The 27,442-nt window shown below is 43.0% G+C and overlaps 2 protein-coding genes across 3 annotated transcripts in view; one reads left to right on the top strand and one right to left on the bottom strand.

The window, feature by feature from the left end:
• SLC33A1 (solute carrier family 33 member 1) overlaps window positions 1–16,401 on the bottom strand; it is a 179,141-nt gene extending 162,740 nt beyond the window's left edge. The window contains exon 1 of the mRNA XM_078667726.1: window positions 16,189–16,401. The gene's annotated coding sequence lies outside the window, so the exon portion shown is untranslated. The remainder of the gene's footprint in view (window positions 1–16,188) is intronic.
• A 127-nt stretch (window positions 16,402–16,528) lies between these two features.
• Window positions 16,529–23,827, top strand: LOC144792609 (uncharacterized). 2 transcript variants are annotated; one of them, XM_078667713.1, is made up of 5 exons: window positions 16,529–16,598; window positions 19,109–19,292; window positions 20,528–20,620; window positions 21,781–21,915; window positions 23,243–23,827. In XM_078667713.1, the coding sequence occupies exons 2-5, from the start codon at window positions 19,175–19,177 to the stop codon at window positions 23,575–23,577; spliced, it is 681 nt and encodes a 226-aa protein (XP_078523839.1). In that variant the 5' UTR covers window positions 16,529–16,598; window positions 19,109–19,174; the 3' UTR covers window positions 23,578–23,827. The 2 variants fall into 2 exon arrangements, with proteins under 2 accessions (XP_078523839.1, XP_078523840.1); XM_078667714.1 differs by lacking the exon at window positions 16,529–16,598 and having other exon boundaries at window positions 19,060–19,292.
• Window positions 23,828–27,442: the final 3,615 nt, after the last annotated feature.

Below are 27,442 nucleotides of genomic sequence, written 5' to 3'. Positions count from 1 at the left end.
TCTGCGACTCATTATCCTCTTTCTTCTACAACAAAATCGCTGACACACACAACAGCTTTAAGAACATTTCGAAAGAACAGCCCACCCCACCCACTTCCAAAACCAAACCGCTCTCTAACAACCTTAACGCCTGGAACCCAATCACCACATATGGGGTGTGAGTGAGGCCAAGCGCGCACCTGGGGAAGCTTTTACGCTCCAGGACACAACATGCATTGTAGGAAATCCGGCGTGTTCAAGGGAGTTTGGTCATATGTAATAGGTTTCGAGCAATGAATTGCTAGACTTAAAAAGGGACATTGACAACTGCTTTATAAGGTCCCAAAAGCAAGACCTATTGGCTATAGAGTTAGAAATTATATTTAGGAATATGATGACTGTGGTTGACCTATGAATGATTTTCCCTGGTCCAAGATGGCTGTACTCTTTGTGTATACACACTTGGCATAACATGACAGCAACCTACTAAAGTAACCAAAATGCTGTTTTATGTACTTTAGTATGTTTTTTTCATTATCATTTATGGTTTGTTTTTTTAACTATTTCTGGTAATTCCAACACGGTGAAAGGTAAAGTGACATCAGTTCAAAGTTATAATCTGTGTTCAAAGGTCATTTGATGTCATCTAAGGGGCATATGGTGCAACTTGTCCTACCCGTAGCATTTTGGGGAATCAAGATCCATGCCTCTTAGAAGGTTAGAGGGCGTCTACCCTGTGAAAAGAGTTGGGAGACAGCGTCTACCCGCATGTACCCTTTAAGTTGTGCCCTGGATCGGCGGTCTGCACAGCGGGAACAAACGCATGATAGACAAGATGGAAGAAGGAAAGACATGAATAACGAAGCAAAACAAATGAGAAAGTCTATAAAGTCAACCAGTGGTAGGTACTTGGCAGGCTGCAAATTCCTTCTTGATAAGCCCACAATAGGCTCGATCCAAATCAACCAAAAGCAACATGAAGTACCATTCACTGGTCAGAAAAAATATCCATACAAACAGAACGTTCACTTACTATGAACTAATGTACGAAGCAGCAAGTATTTTCATATTTCAGTGTAAAGTGGACTTAAACAACTGGAAAGCAAAGTGTGTACAAGGAATGTATGAGGATACTACGCGATCATGTTGATCGCTTTAGGTTACAACGCAGGCTTTACAACGCAAGTCATTTCAATGACTTGTGCTGGAGTGTGATGGACTTAGGGATAGTACGATTTACTATTCCAAAACCAGTCTACGTACATTAGGGAAGGTGTTGGAATAGTAAATCGTACTATTCCTTAGATTACAGCGCCATCCAGCGCAAGTCGTTGAAAAACATTAGTTATAAAGCCCGCGTTGTAAACCTACCGCGGTGAAACGCCCGCATAGTAAAGGTCGTCTCACGCGTACAATCAACCCTTTGTGTAGAAGCAGCATAGCTAACTCGCCCCAAATATTTTTTTTTTGTTTGAGAAGCCCAGGTTCCTCCCACCCACATTCCCTACAATAGGTCTGAGACACTCTGGTGATTGGTGAATATAATATTGAATGATTCAGATTTGGTGTGCAGTGCTCTCTTTTTGCCATTTTTATCATGCAACGCTGCAAATTCTAACCCCGCGGACTAGTTTGTTACATGGCTGTATTTTTATTTTTTTTATATTTCTGTTTATTAGCATTAAACAATAAAACAAACATAACAATTGCATTGGGAATACATCGGCATTATCACTGGAGTGCTCGGAGCAGAGGACGTCTCGCCACAGGATACAAAACAGAATAGTAAAAGTTTAGAATCAAGGGGAATCCAGAGCGTCTAAATCAGTACGCCCGGTAGAGGGAACACAAATATCTCCCCGGTACACATTCCACGGCCCCCAAATCTTTGTCCACTTTTCAGGGCAGCCCCTCGCAACATATACAGCACGCTCTCGAAACATACACCAGTCCAAGTCTTGGGCCCACTTGGCGCGCTGCGGCGACTGAGTAGCTCCCCACAACTGTGCGATATTGCGCTTGGCAATCATACAGGCCAACGTAACCCATTGCTTTAGGTATCGATTAAGATCCGTGGGTTCCCAAACATTCAAAAGACATCTGCGCGCCTCCAATCTCACCTCACAGCCCAGGACATCTCGCAGAGTCTCATGTATGGCGTGCCAATAAGTCTGAACTCTATCGCAATGCCAGAGTATGTGTAGAAATGTCGCAATCTCTCCGCAGCCTCTTTTGCATTCTCCATTCGTACTCCATCCCATCCTCACCAGACCCAGACCAGTAACATAAGACCTGTGGAGAATTTTCAATTGCACCAGACGCAACCTTATCTGTATCGCCACAACCTTGGGGGAAGACACAGCCTCAACCCAGTCCTCATCATCCAACTCTAATCCATCGGTTACCCAAGCCTCCCTAATAGCTCTCAGCGGGTCTCCCATGTGATTGATCAACTTTCGGTAAATCAATGAGATGGTCTTCTCTGGTAGATTCCAATACACGATCTTCATGGGGGGAGGCCTCGGGGAGGGTGTCACCCGGTAACACATGAGAGAGGAGGGCATGCCTGACCTGCAGGTAGCGAAAACGCTCATTGTCATGAAAGCGGTGAGTCTGCTGAAGCGCCTCGAAGGTCAGTACTTCCCCTCTCCCCCAGACATCTTTAATCTGGCCGATTCCAATCAGCTCCCACTTGTCAAAGCCCTTGGTGGTCCACAGATTACCCAATTTGGCGGAGCTAAAGAGAGGGGTCGCAAGAGTCAATCTCCCTTCCCATCCTAAATTCCTATTAGCCGCATGCCAAACCCTTACTGCATGTGAGGTGGGACCCACCAGAGGAAACCGCCCCGGACGATTATAGAGGGCCCGAAGGAAATCTTCCCCCGGGGGACTGACTACGATCCATAGCATATCCAGGGTCTCCAGGCAGGCCGTAAACTATCTGATTAACAGCTGCCAACTGGGAGGCCAAATAATATTTCCTCAGATCGGGAAGCCCAATACCCGCATCATACCAGGCCAAGGTGAGTTTAGTGTAGGCAACGCAGGGTCTACCATCCCAGTGAAGCAGCCTCTGAAGCGCCTCAATCTCCTTGAAATATTGGCAGGTACAGGGTCCATAGCATTTTGGAGAACGTATAAGAATCGCAGAAGAGCCAACATTTTAAAGAGTACCGCTCTACCCAGAAGTGACAAAGGCAACGCCTTCCAACGCTCCACATCAGCACGCAATCTAACCAATGGCGGCAGCAAGTTCTCAACATATCTTGTCTTGGCGTCCAAAGCAATGTAGATTCCCAAATACACAAAACCTTTAGTAGCAATTTGGAGAGGGCAGTTCTGCGGGACTACCGGCGGTTCCCCTGACAGCACCAATAATACAGATTTAGCCCAATTAATAGCAAAGCCTGAGAACTCACCAAACACTCTAAGTATGTCAAGAAAAACATCTAGCGAGGACCTAGGTGAGGTGAGATAGAGAAGCACATCATCAGCATAGAGAGAGATCTTATCTTCCCAATCAGGGGACCACCGCAGCCCACGCACCGTCCTATCCCATCTAATCCAAGCCGCCAAAGGCTCCAGCGTCAAAGCAAACAGAAGGGGCGATAGTGGACATCCCTGTCGCGTCCCTCTCTCCAATTCAAAATCACCGGATTGACAATTATTCACAACTACGCGAGCCAAAGGGGCAGTATAAAGCAAACGCACCCATCCGATAAACTCGGGCCCAAAGCCCAGCTTCTCCAACACAGTGAAAAGATACAGCCATTCAATCCGGTCAAAGGCCATGGTGGCATCGAGAGACACCAACACGGCAGGTTGTAGCAAATCACGGGCCCTACCTAAAACGCCATGCAGACGCCGAAGATTAAGTGCAGTGTTACGGCGTGGCATAAAGCCCGATTGATCGGGGTGTACCAAGGCGGAAATCACCTTGACCAACCTGATCGCCAGTAATTTGGCCAAAATCTTGGGTTCCGCATTGAGCAAAGAGATAGGCCTATAGGAAGAGGGGGAGGTTCGGGGCTTACCTGGCTTGTGAATCACAACAATATTAGCAATACGCTGATCATAGGGGAGGATGCCAAGCTCTACTTTTAACAAACATGGCTCTAAGATGAGGCGCGATTTTATGAGCATTCAATTTATAGAGCTCAATAGGAATACCATTGGGGCCCGTAGCCTTCCCTGAGTGGATGCTCCTAATAGCTCCCCCGATTTCGTCATCCGTAATAACGGAATCCATATACTTCCGATCATCGTCGGACAACTTAGGCATGATGATATCTCTAATCATCTCAGCATGTTCAGAGCTATTATGTGTATCCGATGAAGCATAGACATCTTTATAATAACCACCAAAGGAGTCCGCAATCAACTGAGGGTCTGTCAAAGTCTCAGGACCACCACTGTCGAGCTCAGGGACTAACCGAGAAGCGTGGTCTCCTCGCTCTAGCATGCTATAAGCTTATCAGCCCTATCACCATGTTCATAGATCCTACTCTGGACCTCATTATGTTGCGCCACAGCCGACTCCCTAGACAGCCCATGATATTGATCTTGTTTGAGGCGTAGCTGATGCTGATTCTCAGAAGTCGCATCACTGGCGACCCGTTCCTCCAGGCGGACAATTTCAGCCTCAGCCGCATTGATTCCCGCCAAACGTCTCTTTTTCTTACCCACGATGAGAGACAGCGCCTCCCCGCGCAAGACCACTTTATAGGCCTCCCATAACGTCTGGGCCGAATCCACAGTACCCTGATTATGCTGAAAATAGGGTTCGGAAGCCCCACACAATTCTTTCCTAATAACTGGGTCTCCAAGATGCCAGGCGTTGATGGGTGCAATTCTACTCACTATAGGCTGTTAAACCAGTACTCCCTTGGTTTTTATTTTAGACAAACTTAAAGTGCTACATTGTGCAAATCTATAAGGGGTACTTCTAAAGTGCTAATGCTTATGCATAAGGCGTTGCTTAATGTCCTCGGGTTAAAAGTAGTCCTCTAAAATGTTAAAAACCAGATAGAAGTTAGTTTGCCCATATTGACTGTAATATCCTTAACTTGTTACCAACAACACATCCAATATTCTATGAACCATAAAGTGCTGGATAGCAAAGGTTCGGTAAAGACATCTGTTTGACATTTGTCTAAAGTGCTAGTGCATGCATGATTATCAAATTAAGATTTAGTGCACGTTGAACCCCATATAAATGAGTCAGCCAACCCCTGCCTGTACCCAAGACTCTAGCTGCCAAAGATTGCTTTACATCACGGTTCATTCACTCCAATATGGAATTGCCCTCAGGCCTGTATAGAGACGAACATTGCAATAGCACCCCCAGCGACCTCATCGCATCCTTGTAAGCCATAGAGGCAAACGCAGGACCTTGGTCAGAATGGAAGGTGCCGCGAGCAAATGTTCTGATAAAGACACACAAATCTCTTATGACATTTCGAGCATCAGCACTGCATTGCGGCCAACCCAAAGGAATCTGGTGCACGAACCCACTGCAACCAAAATGTATTTATAGGCTGTGTCGGATGTCAAAGGACCGCAGTGATCAATATAAATACATCCAAATGGTTGATTAGAGACATATAGCGGTGTGTGAGGTGGACGTGCAACCATGGACGGTTTAATCTATTGACAAATGTCACAAGAAAGTACAAAATTATGTGTATGTTTATATAGACCACGCAACCAATAACGCTGCTGCAATAGAGCTATTGTCGTTGAAACTCCAGCATGTGCAGATGCCATGCCTTCGTGTGAGGCAATTATCAAAAGGTAGTCTGCAGTCCTCGTTGGGAATCAGCCGATCCCCAATGGACGGAATGGAAGCAAAGGGAACTTGTTCCTTTGATAAATGAAAAGAATATTTAGAGGGAAGCCTATGGGAATGCAGTCCCATCCCTTGTAGCAGCTACAGCTGCCAGAATTTCATTATCAATCTTAGTCATGGACCTTGTAATTGCTGCTACTGAACAAGTGGCAAATGCAGATTTGGCTGCTTCGTCAGCCAAAGAATTACCAACAGCATGTGCTCCCACATGCTGATGGCCAAGAGTATGAATAATGTGTGAGTGGCAGACTCTTAAGAGCTGCCACTCAAACCCAAAGCGTTTTATGCTTGATTGAGCAAAATCTTTTTGAGACAAAAAAACTGTCATAAAAGGGTTGTACAGAATAGAAAGAATCGCACACTAGAAGTATAGGTATATCTAGCTCAGCAAATTCGAGAGCCAATACTAAAGCCCGCATCTCAGCCAACAGAGCTGTGCAGCCTCCAAGAGACTGTGTGTGGACTAGGAGAAGACTTAAACACACTGTCAACCATAGAGCCCACCACAATAGCACAAGCGGCTGAGTAAGCATGTTTGGAAACATCAGCCGGCTGCACATATCTGTTGGTATAAACTATACATCGGTATTGGTCAAGAGGGAGCCAAAACTGTGGCGCAGGATGAACCTATTCGTACAGTAAAAACTCCTGCGTCTGCAAGGATGGGTCAAAGATAAAAGTGACATTAGACGATGTCAAAGAACTTGCCCACTGAATCCAACGCGGGTGTAAGGCTTTAGAATTCGGTACGCTCGCCTTTGTGACCGCTTCTCGAGTAGGCACAGGCGATACCATAAGAATGCGTTTACCCTGAGCCAATGAGCACTCCTTCAGGATCGCCATCTATACTGCTGTAAGAATTTTCTCAATGGGTACAAAAGGCATCGCTGCTGAGGTGTACAAATGTGATTTGTAGGCAATGGGGACTGTATCTCCCTCATTGAACATAAGGTAAGTGAAACCCACTGTACCCGGTACAATCCGTATGACTAAGTTAGTTGTGTTGTCACAAGTTAACAAGAAGGTGGTCGCAAGCAGATCAGACTGCAAGTACTGAAGAATATCTGTATATTCTGGAAGCCAGCTTGAAGACAAAAAAGAGGGTTGTATCAACGCGTAAAGCGGTTTGATACGCTGAGCATAATCAGGAATGTATGTCCTCCCAAAATTTAAAAAAAACAGCAGAGATTGTAACTTCATAAACGTGGAAGGAGGCTGTAATTGAGCAATTTTTTCCAAAAAGTGGGGGGCTAACTCTCCCTTCATTGTTGAGTTTGCAGCCCAAAAGAGAACCTCCAAATAGGCGATGTGCGACTTAGCAAAATTAAATTTGTAGCCCAAGTCTTCAAAGGACAAGATGATGCGGTCAACACACACCAGATGCGGTATCAATTCGTAATTAGTCAATTACATGTTGTCGACGTAAGAGAAAGCATCAGGATCTAGGTCGTGTAAAAGTGACACAACACATGTAGCAAACGCACCAGGGATATGTTTATAGACCATGGGCAATCTTGTAAATCTTTTCCGATTGCTGACTGCTGTAAATGCGGTCCAGTCACGGCTCTTAGAAGCCAAATTGTGACTGTAAAAGCCATTGGAAATGTACAAAGTTGTTTTATACTTTTTACGGACAATATTGATTATTAAACTCAGAGCTGTGGGTGTTTCCTACGACAAACGTGCGAACATCACTGTTCAAATTTCTATAATCCAAAACTATGAGATATGAACCGTCCGGTTTAGATATCGGAAAGGGAGGATTAGTCATTGATGAAACACAGGGTTCAATTACACCCTGATATTCCAACTGGGTCAAAATGGCACTAACTGACCCTTTCACCTTGCATTTGATCAGATACTGCGCCTGAGGATGCGCATTGATCGCAAAGGAATATCATGTGCCGGTGAATCTCTATCTCAACCCACTTGATTGCGATACACAGCCGGCGCAAGGAGTAAAGCCCATTCTGATGCATAAGCCTGTTTAGTCTCCTCAGAGACATAACGTGAAAAACTTGGAAGTACTACGTCCTCACCTCATAAAGACGCTAAAACAAATGGGGGAGGCCAATCTGCATCTCCCAAAAAAATGTCACAAGACGAGGTTAAGTTATCCCAAAAGATACCCTTAATTGTACATTGTATATCACCCTCAATTTGGAGGACTCTCTCATAAAGTCTATCAGGGGGTGCAATTAGTGTATCAGCTGTTTCCACTGTAATGAATGTGTCAGTTGCTCTCGCCTCCAGACAAGGGAGGGGAACCTCTCGTACTATGGTAACTTCCGCCGCGCTGTTGAGGAGGGTCACAGCCCAGATCCGATCGAGGAGCAGGGTTCTCAACGTCTGAAGCATACTTCGCCATTAAAGCAGCAATTTATTTCTTTATAAACGGGGCACGATATGGCAGTTGTCCCTACGGTTTGGCCTTTACGAAGAATTGGCGCGGCAGATCACGGCGTTGTTGCGTGGTTTTGCCTTTTCTACAATCGACGCTCCCCTGCACCGGACTGTTGATCCGACGAGTCCTACCAAGGAACGTGGATCAGGAACCTGAAACCTCTCTGGCGTCTTAAGCTCAGAGCAGTCACGCAAATCATACCTACGGTCGGAAGCATCAGGTATCTGTGAACCTACACGCGAACCTGGCTTCTGTTGTTGTGGTGGTTGTCGTTTTTGTTGTTTATTCTTGTTCCAATTCTTTTTAGGAAAGAATGGATGCTCCTCCTTTTCAGAAGGGGTTTATTTTGTGGTTGAGTAAAAGGTTTATTCCCCAAATTATTATGCCCTAATGCTTTATATACTTTAGCGATAATCTTAGGCAATTTGAGTTGTTCATCAAAATCTGCTACTGCCTCAAGGCGCTGACTCACTTGCAAGCGAACCTCTTCTCCTTTTATATTGGCTAGAATCATATCAGAGACTATAGGGAATACCCCAACCAGTCTCATACCCAACTCCAGGGCGGCCTCCGCCACGTGCTCCTCTTGAGCCTTCTTAAGAACTATCGGAAGCACTGTCATGGAGGGGGTGCCAAAGCAAAGGGAATAGAGCACCGCAAACACCTTCCCCCAGGTGGTGCAATCAGCCAAATTGGAATTAAGACCTTTTGGTAAACGCATTGAAAGGATTCTGTGTTTATCCAAAGGAGAGGTATTGGGAAATACAGCGTTGAATTGCTCAAATCACTCAGCTAACCAGAACAGCAATAAACTACTCCAAATCTCTGCCTTTACCCTCCAAGATAAGGAAGAGGCCGTCGATGAATCGTTACCATAAGACCACTTTCTCCAATTTCTCCGTATTACTTTGTCCAAACAACTTCAGTCTCGCAATAGCCCATCAGATGGTTTGCATAAGTTGGAGCAAAAGATGTACCCATTGCGATTCCTTGTTGTTGCCAATAGTGACACCCATTTAGCATGAAGATGTTATGAGTCAAACAGAATTCCCACATTTTTATCAGTAGATTGTAGTGCTCAAGATAACTAATTGGTCTGTCACGTAGAAAATGCTTGACTGCTTTTATCCCATCCTCATGTCTAATGGACGTGTACAATGAGGCAACGTCCATCATGGCCATCATATACAAGGCCTTCCACAGTATAAGTTGGATTTTGTTTAAGAAGCCCATGGAGTCTTTAGGGTATGAGAGAAGTGCTGTTACGTAAGGAGCTAAGAAGAGGTTGATGTATCGCGAGGTGTTCTCTAATAGAGAATTCACAGAACTGACAAACTGGGCGACCTGGTGGATTGATTAGACTCATGGCTCTTCGGGAGAAAATAAATTGTAGGTGTGACCGGATACAAGGTTTTAAGGTATTTATTTTCATCGTTATCGATTAGCTATTGCTGAATCCATGATTCAAATTTTCCATGATATTCTGTTTTAATTTTTTCTGAGGAATCAGTTTTTACTTTTGTATAGTGTTATCTATCCCTTAGTTGTCGGTCAGCTTCATTTGGGATTTCTCCCAATCCCGTATGACAACGTTGCCACCCTTATCTGATGGCTTGATCACGATGTCAACGTCCTCTCTGAGTTCTTTAAGAGCTACACCTCCTGAATGGTGATATTGCTTCTCCCCCATTTTCGTTTGTTTTTAGTCAGTTTATTCAAAATTCTCAATTACCAGATCTTGAAATAGGTAAATGTTATTACGTAGTGGTAGTTTTAGACAAAATTTAGACCTCAAATTCAATCCACTAGCTCCCGTCTCTATACGTTGCTCCCAGCAGACCTGGGTGTCCATTAGTTCAAACTCTTATAGTTTCCTCATTTAATTCCAATTCCAGGTCTATTATTGCTCTAAGGAAGGGAATGTCCTTACATGTTGAAGAAGAATGGCTTCCCCTCGGGTGCGTGGAAATCTCCTGGGGAGAGGGTGAGGGGGGATATTTTTCAAAGTGTTTCTTTAGTTTAATTTCCCCCGAAAATTTGTGTACATCAATTCTTAGATTTGCCATATGAAATTCTGTGTCCGGGCAGAAGGAGAGTCCCTTATTGAGGAATTTTATTTGATCTTCCGTCAGTTTTTTCTATGACAGATTAACTACTAGATTTTCTTATATCAATTCTTTTTTGATTTTGGCTTTTGTTTTTCTGTTTTTGGTTTTCCATCTTCCTTTGCCTCTTCGGGTCTTGCTATGCCTCTTCCTCTACCCCTTCCGGCCGTATTCCCTCTCCCTCTTCCTCTCTGTCGCATGTTCTTTCAAACAAGTCGTAGCTCCCCAGACAAATCTAGCTTTCCTTGGTTTGATTCTTCATCTGCCAAACTCAGGTCAGAGCTATCAACCGTCACATCAGAGGCTCCTTTGGAGTCTGTTGCATTGTCCATCAGTGCTTTGTCCCTTATGCCATTGTATTTGCGAGTGAATGTAAAGACACGTCCATCCTGGTAATCTATTCAATCCTGATTGAATTTCCTCGCCTTCCTCTTTTCTATGTCATCTTCATGTTGCTCTAGTCTCTTTTCAATGTGTTCCAATGACTTAGTGATATCTTCATTGATGGGATATTTTTCTAGCTCATTCTTTGATTTTCTCGATTAATATTTTCAATTTCCCCTCCGCATGAATAATTAATATAAGCATAAGCTTGAATGAACATTAATTTGTGTCTTCTTGCCATGTCTTTATAAGATCATCATCTAGATCATCGAGAGTAGGCAGGATTAGAATTCTTAGTCCTCTCGGAACCCTTTTGTATTCAATATATATCCTCAAAGATATAATTTCCCACCATTTGTTTAGCTTACTTGTCCGAGCTCTCTCCAGTACTTTTATGATTATGTTTGCAAGGCTGCGTATTAGCGCCTCTGTTGTTTTCTTTGTTTATTAATGGGGAAGATGAGACCCTACAAGCAGTGCCTGCCGATGCCCCCCAAGTGGCTGGGCACCCCATACAAAAGCACAGGTATGTGGATGATGCAGTTCTGCTGGCTAGGACTCCAGTGGGACTGCAACGTTTAATGGATGCTTTTAGCGATTTTATCAATACAAGGAAATTAATTATTAACAAAAGCAAAACTTATATTATGACCTGTAGGCCAAGGGATGAACACAGCAGAATATTCTACATGGATAAATTGCCCGTGATTCCAGTTGATACTTTCTGCTACCTGGGCATTACCTTTTCAGGTAACGGGTCGTGGACTAATGTCAGGAGCAAAATGGCCAGAAGCACCCATGGTATTTTTCGGTATTCCACAAAGCTGGAATCCAGACCGGTTAAGGAGATGACAACAATATATAGGGCAAGGGTTTTATCGATTGCAACATATGGGGCTGGTATTTGGGGTTATCATGAAAGCTTTACATTGCACACCGAGGAAAATGGTTTCCTTAAACGCCTCCTCAGTTTACCTACTTTGGCTTCTTCAGAGATCATACACAAGGAAGTGGGATTACAGTATCTCACAGATATAGTTGCATCTCGCCCATTACTGCTCTGGCACTCCATGTGGTCTAAGGAAGAAACTAATTTAAGTAAATCAATTATTTTAGATTGTTTTACTTTGGATAATGCCATGAAGATCCCCAGGATAAGTTATTTTAGCTCCAAGTACAGCAAATTATTTAAGATCTCAGTACGGATTAATCCACCCCAGATATCGCTAATAAGGAAGTCGTCCATTAAGGACATTTTTATGAACCACAAGATTACTTAATATATATTCCCAATCTTATGTATTGTTTTGTATTAGTTAGATTTAGATTGGGAATTGTCCACCATCTAATGTGGCTTTCCCTAACATGAAAATGTGCCCTTCAGCCACGATCCCCTGCCCATGTGATGGACGGAGCAGACAGAGCACTGTGCACTTTATGCTTTTTTGTGGGTTGGATTGAGGGTTTTTTTTTATTTAAAACCACTTTTGCTTGCTTATGATAGTGGTTCACACCTTGCTGCAATAAAATATTTGTCTGAACTCAACGAAGCTAGGGTTGGTCTTAGCACTTTTTATTGTAAATGCTTTTAGTGTACGCAAAAGTATTAGTGTATCAATATAGTAATGACCCTCTGAAGTTTTTTTAGGAATTTGCGTTGCCTTTTTTTATAACATTTTATGTGTTTTAAATGTGATTATTTTTGGCCCCATGTCGCAGACCATGTGCTATTTGATCAGTTTTACTTGATCCTTCTACACGTAATACACTTAGTTTTATTGTATATGATCAATTTTGGACCCATGTTGCACATCAGATGTTATTCGCTTTAAGTTTCGATGTATGTGTACTATATGGTTGTTTTATGCCTACCGAATAAAGTTTTGGAATCAAATTGATTGTGTTTGCATTCCTATTTTTGTACTCCGCCCACTTTTCTAGATTGCGGGATGATCTGTTCTCACCATTCAGTAATTCACTTGCTCTCTGATTCCTATGTTGCCTGCGTTCTGCCATGATTACACAAAACTCAGTTTCCAAGGTTGCACTGGAGGGGTGCTATCACTTCAATCGAGATAGAGATGGAAACGTCCCCATGCTGTGCTCAAACTGTCCCCGTGAGCACGTAAACCGAGCTATGCCTTACGTCTAATTTCTTGTTCCGATTATGACAGATGTCGTCCTGCCGTGCCGTTTCCGTATTGTAACGGAACTCCACAACAAGCAGTAAGTGAATGCAGACTGCCGGAACAATCTTTGCAGGTCTCCTTCCCTTCCCAGCTGCACCCACACTCTCTACCAGTTACTGCGATTAGTCCCAGGCCCCTGCCCGCACTCCTAATGCTTCCTCCGGAGCCTATTGGATTCAAGCTGTAATCTCAGTCAGTCGCGTTTACAGGCTTACCGCATGAGGGTTCGCCTCGTCCTCAACAATATTTCTCCCAGTACTTTCAATCTCGGCAGAGGCATCGGAGACCTTGTGCACAATACCGGTAAGAGGGCTGCTATTCGGCTCCGTCTCACCTTCTCGCTCAGGTGCACGCTAGTTGCAGTGCAGCAACAGCATATCTTTATTTTGAAATGCTCCTCCGTACCTGGTCCACAGTGAAGATTATTGCAGCAGAGTATGGCAAGGAAGCAAAGCGGCACTACCAGGCTTCTATTTATATATATTATTTATCTCATTTCACCAGTGCATACAGGGTACACTGGGACAGTCTACGCATATATATTATATTTTTTTTCACTAAAAACACCATAAGTTTCAGGGTCGTTATAGTTAGAAATTAGCATTTAAAAAACCTTAGAAATTCACTGAAAAAAACCATAGGTTTCAGGGGCTTTATAGTTAGTTGGACATTTCACTTGTACAAAAGGCTTCTCCTGCCTTGCGCTTGATCTAATGGAGATTCGCTGCAGCTCGTTTGCTCCCTCGCCTGTGGGTGACTTTGGAATATATATATATATATATATATATATATATATATATATATATATATATATATATTAAACAAACTGCAGATCCACTATTGTAAGGTCAGTTATTTCAGAAAGTTCATTTTTATTTAACTTCTCACATGGCAAAATACACAGTCACTTCTATCAATAATACCGGACCGACGCGTTTCGGCGAATTGCCTTCTACTGGGTCACTGTGGGTTCAACATTGTGTTCATTATATCCTGTGTCCCTTCTCAATCTCGTTGACCCTTGACTGACCACTAGAGCGATACATTCAGTTACTTTTCTTGGCTTTAGTTCCCCGCAATCTGCGATTTACCCCATTTTGTTTGAGTAAAACCTAATTTCCCCTTTGAGCATATACGTCTGATCAAGTTAATTTTTTCTTCTTTTTACTTTCTTTTTCCTACAATACGTTTCATTACATTTCATCAAAATTAGAAAACAACAGAGGACACACAAAAAAGGACGAGAAAAGAAAACAGACTATAACGAAAAAGATCATACATGCCTTCCTATGCACTGTCCTGAATTTATGCACAACATCCTCCTATAAAGTAATATTTTCACTTTTTTTATACGAGGCACGCCCAGTGGTAGGGATACCATATTTACAGAGCAACAAAATTGTTGTATTTAGCCTGTCTCTTTTCTGCCTGTGGGATTTCATGGTCATTCACATGATGTCACCACTAGAACCTTTGGTGACATCATGGAGTGTTTGGGGCTTAGCCTGGTGACAAATGGCAGTTGGAATCAGGCAGGCTGAGTGACAAGCTGGTCACTCCTGGTGGGTCTTCGCTATATCTTTTATATTAACATCTTGAAGACTTGACTATCTTGAATAAAGCAACCTAAGTTATACCCGGCTCCAGGCTTCTATTTACAACAAAAATGTGATATTTCTAAATACTACATTTGAAAAAAATCCATTTGTTTACTCCAGATGTCCCTCAATTCCGGGGGTGTTTAGGATAAAAATGCAATCACATTTATTTTCTAGTCAATCATCTTGTCTGCTTTTGTTCTCTAAAATAGTGCAAGTGCAATATAATATGAGATATCCTGGAATGTGCTTCTCATATCGGGGGGGGGCAGCAGCCTGTGCATGAAAACATTAGTACAAGATGTTATAACGATACCCATCCTAAACAAAAAAAAAGTTATATATATATATATATATATATATATATATATATACACATACACACACACACACACACACACACACACCAACAACGACCAAGGTGCAGTCACTGTATTGTGGGACGTAACATTTAGGGGTATGAAGAGTAAAGATGCATAAGCGTTAGATATGCAGTCCACCTAGATGCGCACTGCATAGACAAGCTAAAACATTTAGGACAGTAGTCACAACTGAACTACTTGTACTATATGCTGTGACTGAATGCATGTAGCCCGTTACTGCAAGCTGCAGTACATTCCAAATGTATCACCTAGGTAACGATCTGTAATTTTGACTGAATGCACATGAAGCACATTGAGTAGCTCCATGAACGTATCACACACCACGCCATGAGTTCACTGGATATAATCATTGCAGACATCTCATTGCAGACATCATGTGGCGAATGAAGTAATCGGTTATGAAATGACACGATCGCACAGTCTCCATATATATCTTTGAAAGTAACTTTATCTTGAACGAATTTTTTAAACTAGAATACATATGTAATTGTTTAGATTTCTAAATATAAACAAGGCTATGTGAAAACTTGCTGAATGCTTAAGTAATTCACAAAGTTCTAACTCGAACCTTCTAAATACTAAACCAGTCCCTCCCCTCACAACGGGGAGACGACTGCCACGAGCTCATGTCGGTCATGTGAATACAGCTTGCCTTAGTATGCCGGAATAGCAGTAAGAAAGACAGTGTGGAAAATATTCCTACGCAAACATCGATCATCATATCCTCTCACTGACAGGCTAACTATTTGTGAGGTCCTGGCTCGCAAATGACAAAAGGATGCCTGAATTACAAATAGCCTAACCATAGTATGAAAACCAAAACCACATTACACTGAAACCAACCAACCCACCAACAGGATTTTCGTCCAACAGCAGACAAGAATGTTTAGTTTTTCATTTGGAAAGGAAAACTGACAACTTTATTAACTGGAAACCTGAGAGATAATAATGTCACCTCACTGAATGAACCCAGGAAAAGCAAAAAACAAAGGGTACTTTAAACCAAGCCTACATTTTTAGTAACATGACACTGCCTAATGTCAAAACAGAGCTCAGCCTTGTTACGAGGATTGTAACTATGTCTCTTTAAAGTAACTGCTTAATAAATCAGGACCAACGGTGAGTATATTCACCACAAAGAAAACATCAAAGTCCTCATCAGTAGCAATCCGTGGACCACCAAAAATCGTAATAACGGCAAATAGTCCTTGCTCTGTCAGCTGTCAGGTACAAGCAGTCGCTGCAAGAAGAGCATCAGCTGTACTCTCGCCAGCGATGTCAATAGTTAAAACGTTTACCTGTGTTCCTGTGACGAGTAAACAGGTGCTTCCGTCTTTATAACAGATATGATCCATTAGTCCACGTGTCCCCAACTTATACGTAACCTAAATCTAGCACCATTCGTCCGTTGTTGATCTTATACCGATGTCGTTTTTCCGTAGTTTGGACACTTCCGGGTCGCATTTGCACCAATCCAGTGGTACAACATATTTCTAAAGAGTTGGCTGGGCACGGAGATTCGGTTAAGGTGTAAGATGATCTCGGATTGGAGCACTACAAATACATCAACCAATCATAGTGCGCCACCCACAATTTCTAAAGTGCGGATTGGTTCTAAAAGTTCGCAGGTGTCTCTTTCTGAAGTAGTTCTGCTGCTAATGTTTGCGGTGCGGCTCCGTTTTGAGCGGTCTGTGTATGGCTGTAAGTGGTGAGTTAGTCACAGAAGGGGTGGAGACAGCTTGTCTTTTAGTCGGACCAGTCAAGCAAAGTTAGGCCCGCTTGCCGTTCTAGATGGGAGGGAAGAATTGAGGAGAGAGGAACGAAATATGAGAAGAGGGGAAGGGAGGCGAGGGTTAATGACCGTCTGGTCTGGTGTGAATGAGTATCTTGCTACGTCTGATGGCCGGACAGCCGATACGGGTTGTTGCCTACGTCCCTGGGCACAGGTCGAGAGTGACGCACACGGAGGCCCAGCAAAACGGTGTCTGGGGAGGGAGAGGAAGGATGTACTGTACTCTAAAGCAATTCTAACATTTATAGAATGTACGCACATTCGGTGTCAAGTTTCTTATGTGACCAAGGTTCGATTGGCACACTTTTGCTACCTTGACTGCTTCGTTGCATGTCTGACAGCATATCAGACTTGTAGACCGTTTAGCGGGTCCCATTTCTCATGGCACCCATGCACTTCACTTTCTGCTAACGTTGTGTTGTTATATATGTGCATTAAAACCTTTTAGAACTTAAGAACTTGTCATTTGCTTGCTTGTCTAAAGCATAGTTACTTAGGCTGAGCTACTAAGAAAAACAAGCATTTGCAATGCAATAGGTCTCGCATTAGGAAAGTTTGAGCTATTGATATTGTAAATGACAAATTTCCTATTTGTGTTGGTTTTGAAAATAGCGATATTAATAGCTTTGTCATTTACAATGCCAATGGTTATAGCTTTCGCAAATGTGACACATTGTATTTATGTGACTTAGATGTATTGCTATTACAAATAACAATGGCTTTTAATTTTTTTAAAATAATTAATACTTAAATAAAAGTTATTGTAATTTATAATGGCAATAGCTTAAACTTTGTGAAGATTATGTTCAGTGTATTTTATTGTGACGAAAATCCAAGAACAGAAGTGAAATATTAACATCTTTTTGTGACATTTGTAATAAAGTTTGAAACATTAAGAGAACATATTTGAACCAGTTGTTGAATGGTTGCATAGATTGATGCTGTGGTGGCACTGAGTGATGCTGTGGCGTTCAGTGATGCTGGGGTAGCGCATAGTGATGTTGTGGTGCCCCTGAGTGATGCTGTGGTGATGGGATAGAGTGAGGGCGATAGATAGATAGAGTGAGGGCGATAGATAGATAGAGTGAGGGCGATAGATAGATAGAGTGAGGGCGATAGATAGATAGAGTGAGGGCGATAGATAGATAGAGTGAGGGCGATAGATAGATAGAGTGAGGGCAATAGATAGATAGAGTGAGGGCGATAGATAGATAGAGTGAGGGCGATAGATAGAGTGATGGATGGCGATAGACAGATAGATAGAGTGAGGGCGATATATAGATAGAGTGAGGGCGATAGATAGAGGGCTAAACCAATCCTTTAAGCGAGAGCTAATAAAAAGCAACTTAGAACAAAATGGTCATCACGGATGCCTCATTTTTTTTAAGAAGAAGGTTTCGCTGCAGTAAACATATTCTGTAAATACGAGGTTTTTTTTTGGCGTGGTGGGGGAGGGGGGAGTGGGTGGGGAATGAAAAGAAGAGTTCACATTAGTTGTAACCAAATGGTGACAAATTTCGTTGGTGGTCTATGAAGTTATTTCACCTATATTCTGAATTTTCATTACGTTTTCTGATTGTGAGGCAGAGACTCCTGTGGCAGGAGAGATTTCTTAGGACAGATGACAAAACGGAAAAAAATAGTCGCTTGATAAACATGAAAGTCCACCAGATAGTAAAATATATGTTACACATTTTTTAATCTATTTTTCTTTCTTGCTGGACCTGACACTATAAATGCGCCAGGTAATGTTTTTGAGATGCACAATAAACAAGGTTTGAGTCGCGGCGTTGGCTTACTATCACGTCTTTGATGGGCTAATTGATATGTGTAATCGATAACAGCTGTAGGTATTTAAATAAAAAAATAAACCGAATACTGTTTTACGTGTTATAGGCAACGCAAATAAATGTTGCATACCCTCCTCCCACAGCAACATTATGACGCGTCAAGCAGAACATCAGAGACACAGTAGCCTTTTTTTTAAACCTTATACTGTTTTATGTGTATTAGGTAATGCAAAAAAAGTCTGCATATATTTATCATACAACATTATGGCGCACTGCGCAGAACATCAGAGACACATTAGCCTTTTTTTTTTTTAACCTTATACTGTTTTATGTGTATTAGGTAATGCAATAAAATGTCTGCATATATTTATTATACAACATTATGGCGCACTGCGCAGATCATCAGAAAACAGTAGCCTTATTTGCAAAAGATTGAAAACAATGCAACATAGGGACAAAACATAACAGAGGCATCCTTTACATAGATAAAAAGAATGTGGCGAAATGACTAGAGCTGCTAAGCGGTAATTTTGGGGTTGAGGTTTGGGTCATGGTGTTGGCTTACTATTGCGCCATTGATGGGCTAATTGATATGTATAATAGGTAACAGCTGAAGGTATTTAAATATACTGACAGATCGCTAGCGGGTGCGGGTACGGGATCCGGGAGCGCCGGAGGCGGTGGGAGAAGGTGTGCCGGGCCATGTACCAACACCCTCGGGTCCGGCGCACCTACAACCAGGTCACCCACCGTTGGACGGATATCCTGGACCGGGAACGCGATCTGCTCGACCTGCTCGGCCTTGAGATCCCCGGGCTTGGTGAGTAGTAGTAGCTATTTCTTTACTACTGTTTTCTCCTGCTCTGTGTGTTATTATCTTGCAAATTTTTGTTTTTTACCAAGAGCAATAATGCTGCTGATTACATTGTAGGTAAATTATATTTCAAAATCTTCTGTGCATTTCAGGTGCACTGCTTTCCTTCTCAGTAGCGCTGCTACTATGCTTATTTGTTTTCGATTTTGTGTTCATTTCATTGGCCTGTGAAATTATGCATGAGTGTAGTTTAAAGAACTGCGTAATGCTAGACACTAAGAGTCAGATTTTTAATTACCGGTGCATCCCTGCAAAGTAGCAGGGATGCGCCAGTAATTGTGCGCTACGCCACCACCACCACCCATGGTGCGCCGTATTTACAATGCGGCGCACCATGTGCCCAAAACGTCACCGAAGCGTTACGCTTCTGTGCCGTAAAGGCGGCGCATTGCTGGAGTTGCGTCGCAACGATGGTGCAGTTCCAGCAATGCTCTGGGGTGCCCTATCTCCCCAATGCTGCGTCAAGCCGTACGTCTGCTTCAAGCAGGCGCAGGGTTTGAGTCACGCATCATTGTCCTCAAAGTGACTGATTGAAATCTTGTAGATGTCCCTCAGCCACTTTTAGGATGCGTTCCTGCGCAGGAACGCCCCCTGATGGCGCAGGGCTTTACAACGTGATGCATCTCCCATATGCGTCACGTTGTTAATATACGCCGCACCATGGCACCTCTTTTGTTCTGCCGCTGCGTCACAAAAGTCACGCAACAATGGAGCAAAAGAGCCGCAAGGGGCTTCTAAATCAGCCCCTACAGACTCAAGTCCAGTCCTTCCTTTGTACACATGGCGATAAGAAGAAATAGTGGTGGTGGATTGATAGTTTGAGTATTTTAATGACTGGTTAATGTAGTAGGAAACTTTTTAGTGTTGTCGCTGAGCTGCAATCACAATGGACTTTGTCTGTCACTTCGCGTGCTGCGGACTGCTGCCTGCCAGTCCTAGGCGAACCTTTTTAGTAGTTTGTTTAGTGAGTTACATAAGAACTTTCCAAGTCGACGGTCCGCAAATCAAGCAATACTAATAACGTAGTAGACCACATGAGATCGGTCAATATATCCCGTGGAATAGTTGTCTATTTGCTATTTCGCCAAAATATTTTGTTATTGTTCTTTTGAAATGTTTGATTTGGTTGACAAATATCATCCATGTTTTCTGGTCTTTCTTTCTTTCATGTTGTACATCAGCTCCACCCAGGGGCAAGAGGGCATTGGAGGAGGCTGCTGCTGCTGCTGCTGCTGAACAGGATCGGTCAGACGAGGGCTCCTTTGCTGGCCCCGGTAAGTTTTAATTATAGAGTACCTATTTTTTCCTACCGTTCCTCATTCGATTTTTTCTAAATCGTCTTTGATCTTCTTGTAGACTGTATCTAAATTCTTATCCTGCCTCGACTATGACTCCCTGTGGTATTACTGGATTATTCTTATTAGTCTGTCTGTGTAGCTAACTAAGATTGCACATTTGGCAATTCCATTGGACTCCCATTCTAGTCAGCAATAGCTCTATGCACTGAGTGCAGTCCTCTGGGATTGTCCATAATGTCTTTTCAAGTCTTCTAAATGTTTATGCTTTGACAATTGCCAACAATAAAAAGGTGAATGACCACCAAGAAAGAATAAGATACTACTTTACTTTTGGTTTGGATAGGAGGACAATCCATTCTACTACTGTTGCAACTGTTGCAGGGACAAATCTGCACAAACAGAACTATGGACACTAAATAATGCATTGCTTAGCTTATCAATTATAATAGGCGCTGTTAGACTTTCCACATACCTCAGTGATAACAGACTTTTTAGTTGAACCCCCAATCTCCTTACTGACTAGATAGTGTGGCAGAGTCATTTAGCTCCCAAAGTCACCGATGATTGATCCCCAATGATGATTATCCAACGCAGGACAAGAGTACGGAGTCAGAGTCAAGAAGTGTCAGAGGCACGGACTCATGCTTGCAAAAATTGCAAAACCTTTAGCTCAGCCACTCTAGTCTGGAGGACCAAAAACCACAGAGTCTATTTAAGTTTAAAAGCTTTATTAAAAGTAAACACATTTATTAAAATCAAGTTTGTCATAAAAGTAAACGTTTAACTGAAAATGGAAAAGTGCTTAGTGCTGACGATTAATTGAACACATTTCTTGTGGTCGAGCCGAGCTCTCACCTGGTTTGAACTTGATCTTGCTCGTGTTCTTAGAAGTCAAGCTTCTGTCTGTTAGGAGAAAAAGTGGTGCGTGATAAAAATAAAAAGCAAGCATTCATCAGTTGTGCCAAAAAGTGCAGCAAGACAACAGCCTTCCCTGGAAAAAGGGACATTTTTACTTTAAAGTAGACAGTCACAAATTATTACACTGTTTTCTGTTTTTTTCACATTTCTTTATTCCTAGACCAAATATTATATAGTAGTGAGTGGTGTATTCTAACATTCTTAAATGTACTTTGTAGGTGGAACATCTGGTGGCGGGGCCAGAGCAGAGGTGGTGGTGCTGGATGAGGAGAACTTTTCGGGGGAGGAGGCGGTGCAAGTACCGGACAACACCAATGTGCCTGTGAGGGTTCACACGGTGGTGACGGGCAGAGGTAAGCTATATATTCCTTACTTATTGAGATTGAAGACTGCAGAGTGTGCTTTCTGCACGGGTGTATTATAAATCAACCAGGTAGTAGCCTCCTCTAAATGTACTTCGACTTAGCTGTGAAGTTTTTGGCGAGAAGAATCCCAATCAGATCTGAGATGAACTTGATGGATGGGATGAACGAAAAGCGAAAGAAGGGTGTAAGTAAGTGTGGAAGGACGAGAAATTTAATGATGACTGGCAAAGAAGAATGATATGTGTTTGCTTGGTCCCCGAGGTGGCTTGGAAGGAAAGAATATGGTATGGTGCATGGCTGGGTGAATGATGAAGCAAGGATGGGTGGAAGGAGAACAGCCTGGGTGGGTGAAACAGAAACTGTACGTGTGCATATACTTTGAATGGATGGATGCCTGGATCATGGTACTATCTGACTCTTAGATAGCATATGTGTATCTAGAGAGAGTAGACCGTCACCTGATGAACTAAGTGTTACTTTGAAGAGCATGTAACACCGCACCCGCACGTCCGTTCCAGTGTAGGAAAGGCAAGGAAAAGAAGTTGTAATTTTGTCCAAATACTACCATGAATAGTAGCAGTAGTTTGTATTGCAACTGCAAGCACAGCATATATCCAGTTATTACGGTGGACACTCCCTACCTCTCTTAGTAAGTTTAGTTTAGTAGTACGACGTCATTCATGTGTGGGTGTATCACTGTTCACTCAATAAAAAGCAAAGCACCTAAAATCATCCCATATGTAATCAAATACATCCCATGTGAAGTGATAGATAATCAGATTATTTAGCTTCTTCATTTTCCTTTTCTAGTACTCATTTGCACTGTAGGGTGAAAGTTAAATTAATTAAGCAGTAGCCCTTTTAACAGAGTATTCTCAGTGCCACCCGTAATAGAAAAGTAAGAGCTTCACCACCTGCATGTACTGGACCGGTACAGTAACGCAAGTCTGTCTCACTCATCATGGTGTGCGTCTGTTTTTCTCGGGTGCAAGTTCACTGCGCTGGCATTCTGCCGGCTTGCATAAGATAACGTACCAATTTTCCTAAACAAGAGAGAAGAAGAAGAATAAGACTGGTTTACTTTCATAGTCGACTGTAATGGAAGTCCATAGTGCTCGTAGAATTTGTTCCTTAAACTCCCACTAATGTTAGAGCAAGGATGAAGAAGTGGGAGGTTAGATAGATACTGGCCTCAATAGTTATGTACTGTGCTTTCAAGTTGCTAGTTGTACTGTGACACAACTTTCTGCTCAATCATTTTGTGTTAATTTTAAGGAGCATTGGTTACAGACTATGTCTTTCTTTCTTCATATAGTTGCTCCTTCCAAATCCAAAAAAAACCAAGGAAGGAGCTGGCTCGAATGGCCCGGCAACGGAGGCTGGATGCCACTGTCGCCGAATATCGGCGGCTGCTGGCCCTGGAGGAGGAGGACACGCAGTCTACTGGTACATCCACTGCGACAGCTGCATCCTCCTCCGTGCCCCCACGGGCTGCCAGCCAGCGCAGTGCTCCAGCGGTACGGAGCCGGGCTACCAAAGCCAACCGCCACCGCCGAGCAGCAAAGACAGCAGCTGCCCCCCACAGGAGTTGCAAGGCACACCAGCGCCGCTTATGCCTCAGAGTGTCCTACCTGGAGCAGGAGGTCCTAACATATAAGACCTTGGTGGAGGGCCTCTGCTCCGACCATGCCACCCTCCGCAAGGAGTATGATGCCCTGGCCGCTAAAGTGAACAGCATCCTGCCGTAGTGTCCCTTGCCCCTTTTTTAGAGACTTTTGGGGGGTGGAAATTGGGAGTTGGGTTGTTTTTGGGACTTTTGAAGGACAATCGTTGGGGTTAGGGAGGGTCTTGCGGGAGATTATTTTGTTAGGGCTACACAAATATACTTTTTGAAACTTTATCTGAGCATACCTGTTTTTTACTGCTTTTGAGTCTGGTGGGTGGGGGTTTAACAGTAAGTTTGTTTTCCTGAAACTTAAGTCTGTGTAATTTTCTTCCTTTAAGTGTAAATGGCTAAATGTTTTCAACACTAAGTGCATCTCACAGAGTAAGTGAATTCAAGAGTCCTAGGACTTTAGTAGTAGTACCGTCAATCTCTCGTCTCTCCTAATACTCCATTATACTACCTCCCACCAAACGCTTATCTTACCTGTAATTTGTGTTTGAAATTAGGGCTAGGCCCAGGGCTGGCTCCACGGGAAATGGCGATTAAGGTTGGCAATCCTGGGCGGATGAAATGTCCTCATTGCGGTGGTACTAGTGGTGTGACACAGTGGCAGTTGCATGCCTATGGAAAAAAAGAAAATGAAACCTGCTTTGTCCTTACTGGAGTATTACAACGGTACGATAGAGAATATAGCAGGTGACAGTACACTAGAACAGTGCCACAATGTAGCCTAACAAATGGTAAAGTATTGAAAGTATAACTAGTACTTGCGTTGAATTTCTTTGACATTGGCTACTACTACAAGAAATAGTACTGAAGCTGAGTAAGTCTAGAATATATCCTCGGATTCCTTCACCAGCCTGTTGCTATGACCGTATCCTCCCCAGCAAGTGTGTGGAATTATTGCTGTCATTTAGTCACACATCAATCAAAACCACACAGCCCGGGGGAAGAGGGTTAGGGTTTGGAAAATGGATGGGAATGTTTTTTTTTTTTTGGGTAAGTTTTGTTGAGAGAAGAAAAAAAAAGCACAGCATGGACAAACAATAATTGAAGATAAAGAAATCTTTGGGTACAAAGCTAACCATAAATCTTTTAAGTGACATAAAGGAAGTGCATGCACTACTGCATGCATGGTTACTGAAAAGTAAGTAGTACTTTCGACAACCGTGAATGACAGAATGCGACAGTACAGGGCTGCAGCGTTTTCACTTGCCTATCTCTGCACTCAGAGAAACACTTCTTACATTAAATTAGGTTTAAAAAATACCCGAAGTAAAACCTATAGAATGGCTGTAAGGGTCAATTTAGAAGCAAAGAGAGATCCAAGAAATGCAGAGTCACACTCATAGAAGTTCTCAGCAATAACATTACTTAAAAAATAATTTGAAAAGAATGGATACTGTATCTGTATGTTGTTGTAGTTGTCCTGTTGAATTTGGTAAGTAAGTTGCACGCATCAAACCATTCCTCTTATTAGCGGCACTACTCCATTCCAGCTGACGCTTCGTCCATCAATGTTGGTGACCAGAAGACACCCTGTCCACTGTCTGCCTGGCGGATGCTGAATTGCGGCTCGCTAATGTGAAGCCTGACTTCATCCTTTTTTTCCCATTGGACAGACTGAAACCCGGCCTGTAATTATTGATGGAAAAACAGGAAGTGATATTAGAACACCACTGACAAATAAATATAAGGTATGTACGCTGTGTAGTGCAAAAAGTCACACTTTGAGTTTCCTAATAGACAGTACAATATTTTTGAAAGTGCGTACTCTGTCTGAGTCTCCTTTTGAAGGATAAATAAGTATGGGCAAATTAATTTAGCGGATCTTTCCCCCCAAGCTAGGTGTACTGTAAACTGTGTTTTAGAACAAAATTAGACCTTCCCAGCAGTGCTCCCACCAAGACCCTTACTAAAGCCAGTCGCAAAAATGTAGAAGACCCCCGATCAGATCTCCAAAAACGAGGCCTAGTAGAAAACTGGTGACAAAACGTACTTTGAAAGTAAAAGTAGGCCCAAATCCCCCCTTACCCACCGTGGATTGTATTCACAGCACTTGCAAGCAAGCAAAAGTATCCATACCCAGCATCGCTCAAAGACTCGCAAACCCCCCCACAAACAGCCCCCCACCCAAACACATGCAATACAAATACTGCTAACCCTAACGAGCCCTAAGTTAAGAATAGTGGCAAACGCTTTCTTTAACTATGCCAAATCCCCCCTTTCCCACAATGGATTTTCTTCAAATCACTTGCAACCAAAATTACACATTCCCACGAGTGCTCTAAGACCCCAGAACTCAGTTGCAAAAATCTAGAACACCCCGAAACACATGCAATCCTGCTGCTAGGGCTAACCCTAACGAACCCTAAGTTACAAAAAGTGCCAAAAGGTTGTTCCGCATGGATTTTGTCCAAACCAGTTTTATCCGGTATTAGAGCTTCCCAGCAATGGCCCCAGACCCGTCAACCCAGGCAGAAACAAGTAGAAGCCCCCCAAACAGGCAAAAAGCAAATATACAAAAGTGGGGACTTAGAAATTTTCAGGAAAATTTCCAAAATCACTCAGCGCGCGCTCTGCAGCTAGGCCCCAACTCCCCTCTGCCTCCATGGATTTCCTTCAAACCTCTTGCTATCAAAACTATCCATACCCAGCAGTGCTCCCAGACCCCGAAACCCACCCACAAACACCAGGAATCCCCCCAAACAGGCCCCCGAAAACGCTACATTGAGCGAAATGTCAGAAAATGCAAAAACATTTTCCTCGTGGATTTTGTCCAAACCAGTTTTATCCGGTATTAGAGCTTCCCAGCAATGGCCCCAGACCCGTCAACCCAGGCGGAAACAAGTAGAAGCCCCGCAAACAGGCAAAAAGCAAAAGTACAGGTGATTAAAGTTTTAATTATATTAACTGTGCAAAACAAAGAAAGACAGACACAGGAATAAAAGTGAATAAGGACGAAAAAGAAAGTTATTGATTCATTGGCTCATTTTCAGGGCTCGGTGTCAGGGAATAAGAGTTCGTCCTCATACTCTGCGAATTCAGGCAGGAGTAGGTCAGTGTCACCTAACACAGAAGAAATTCCCTCATCTAAGTTGCTGTCCTCCTCGTCTTCTTCCGGCGTGTATTCTCGTACTTTGTAATCTGGTGGTATGAGGTGCTGATTCATCTTGATCATTGTTAACCTCTCCACATTTTTGGGCAAGAGGCGGGTCCGTTTGCAAGTTACAATGCCACCAGCAGCACTGAAAACACGTTCAGAAGACACGCTTGCGAGTGGGCAAGACAAGTAATTTATAGCCAGGTTGGTGATCTCTGGCCACAATTCTTTTTTCCCATGCCAATACGCCAATGGGTCACCATTAACATAGACCTCTGTTGAGTCATTCAGATAGTCCTGCACCATCGACTCAAGGTTCTCCACGGTTCCTCCACTTTGCTTACTTTTTGCTCGGACCTTTTGAGAACCAAACCCAATCTCAGTTAGCCAATCCTCTTCATCACCCGATGTTTCTGTTGTGTCTGGTGCAGATGATCCGGTTGCCGGTGTCTTTAACGGCTGAGAGGTCACTTCTGCCACAGCCACAGGTGCAGAAGTGGATTCTTTTGACTGGGGATGGCCTGCTGATGCTGATGTACTGCCTTTTCCTTCAATTTTCTGCTGTTCTCTTTCAAACCTCATGGCTGACAAGGTTAGCCAACGTTTGTACTTTGTAACATCTTCATCACCAAAAGGAAATAATGCTCTGCCTGCCAGCGCCTTTTTGTAGCGTGGTTCCAGAATAGTAGCACAAATTTAATGCTGTTCTGAGTGGATCTTTTGAAGACGTTCATCGCCAAGTAGGC

The sequence above is a fragment of the Lissotriton helveticus genome, chromosome 11 (assembly GCF_964261635.1).
Source record: "Lissotriton helveticus chromosome 11, aLisHel1.1, whole genome shotgun sequence".
Classification (NCBI taxonomy): domain Eukaryota; kingdom Metazoa; phylum Chordata; class Amphibia; order Caudata; family Salamandridae; genus Lissotriton; species Lissotriton helveticus.
The sequence above is the reverse complement of the archived record's forward strand: the minus strand, read 5'-3'. Positions and strand labels throughout refer to the sequence as shown.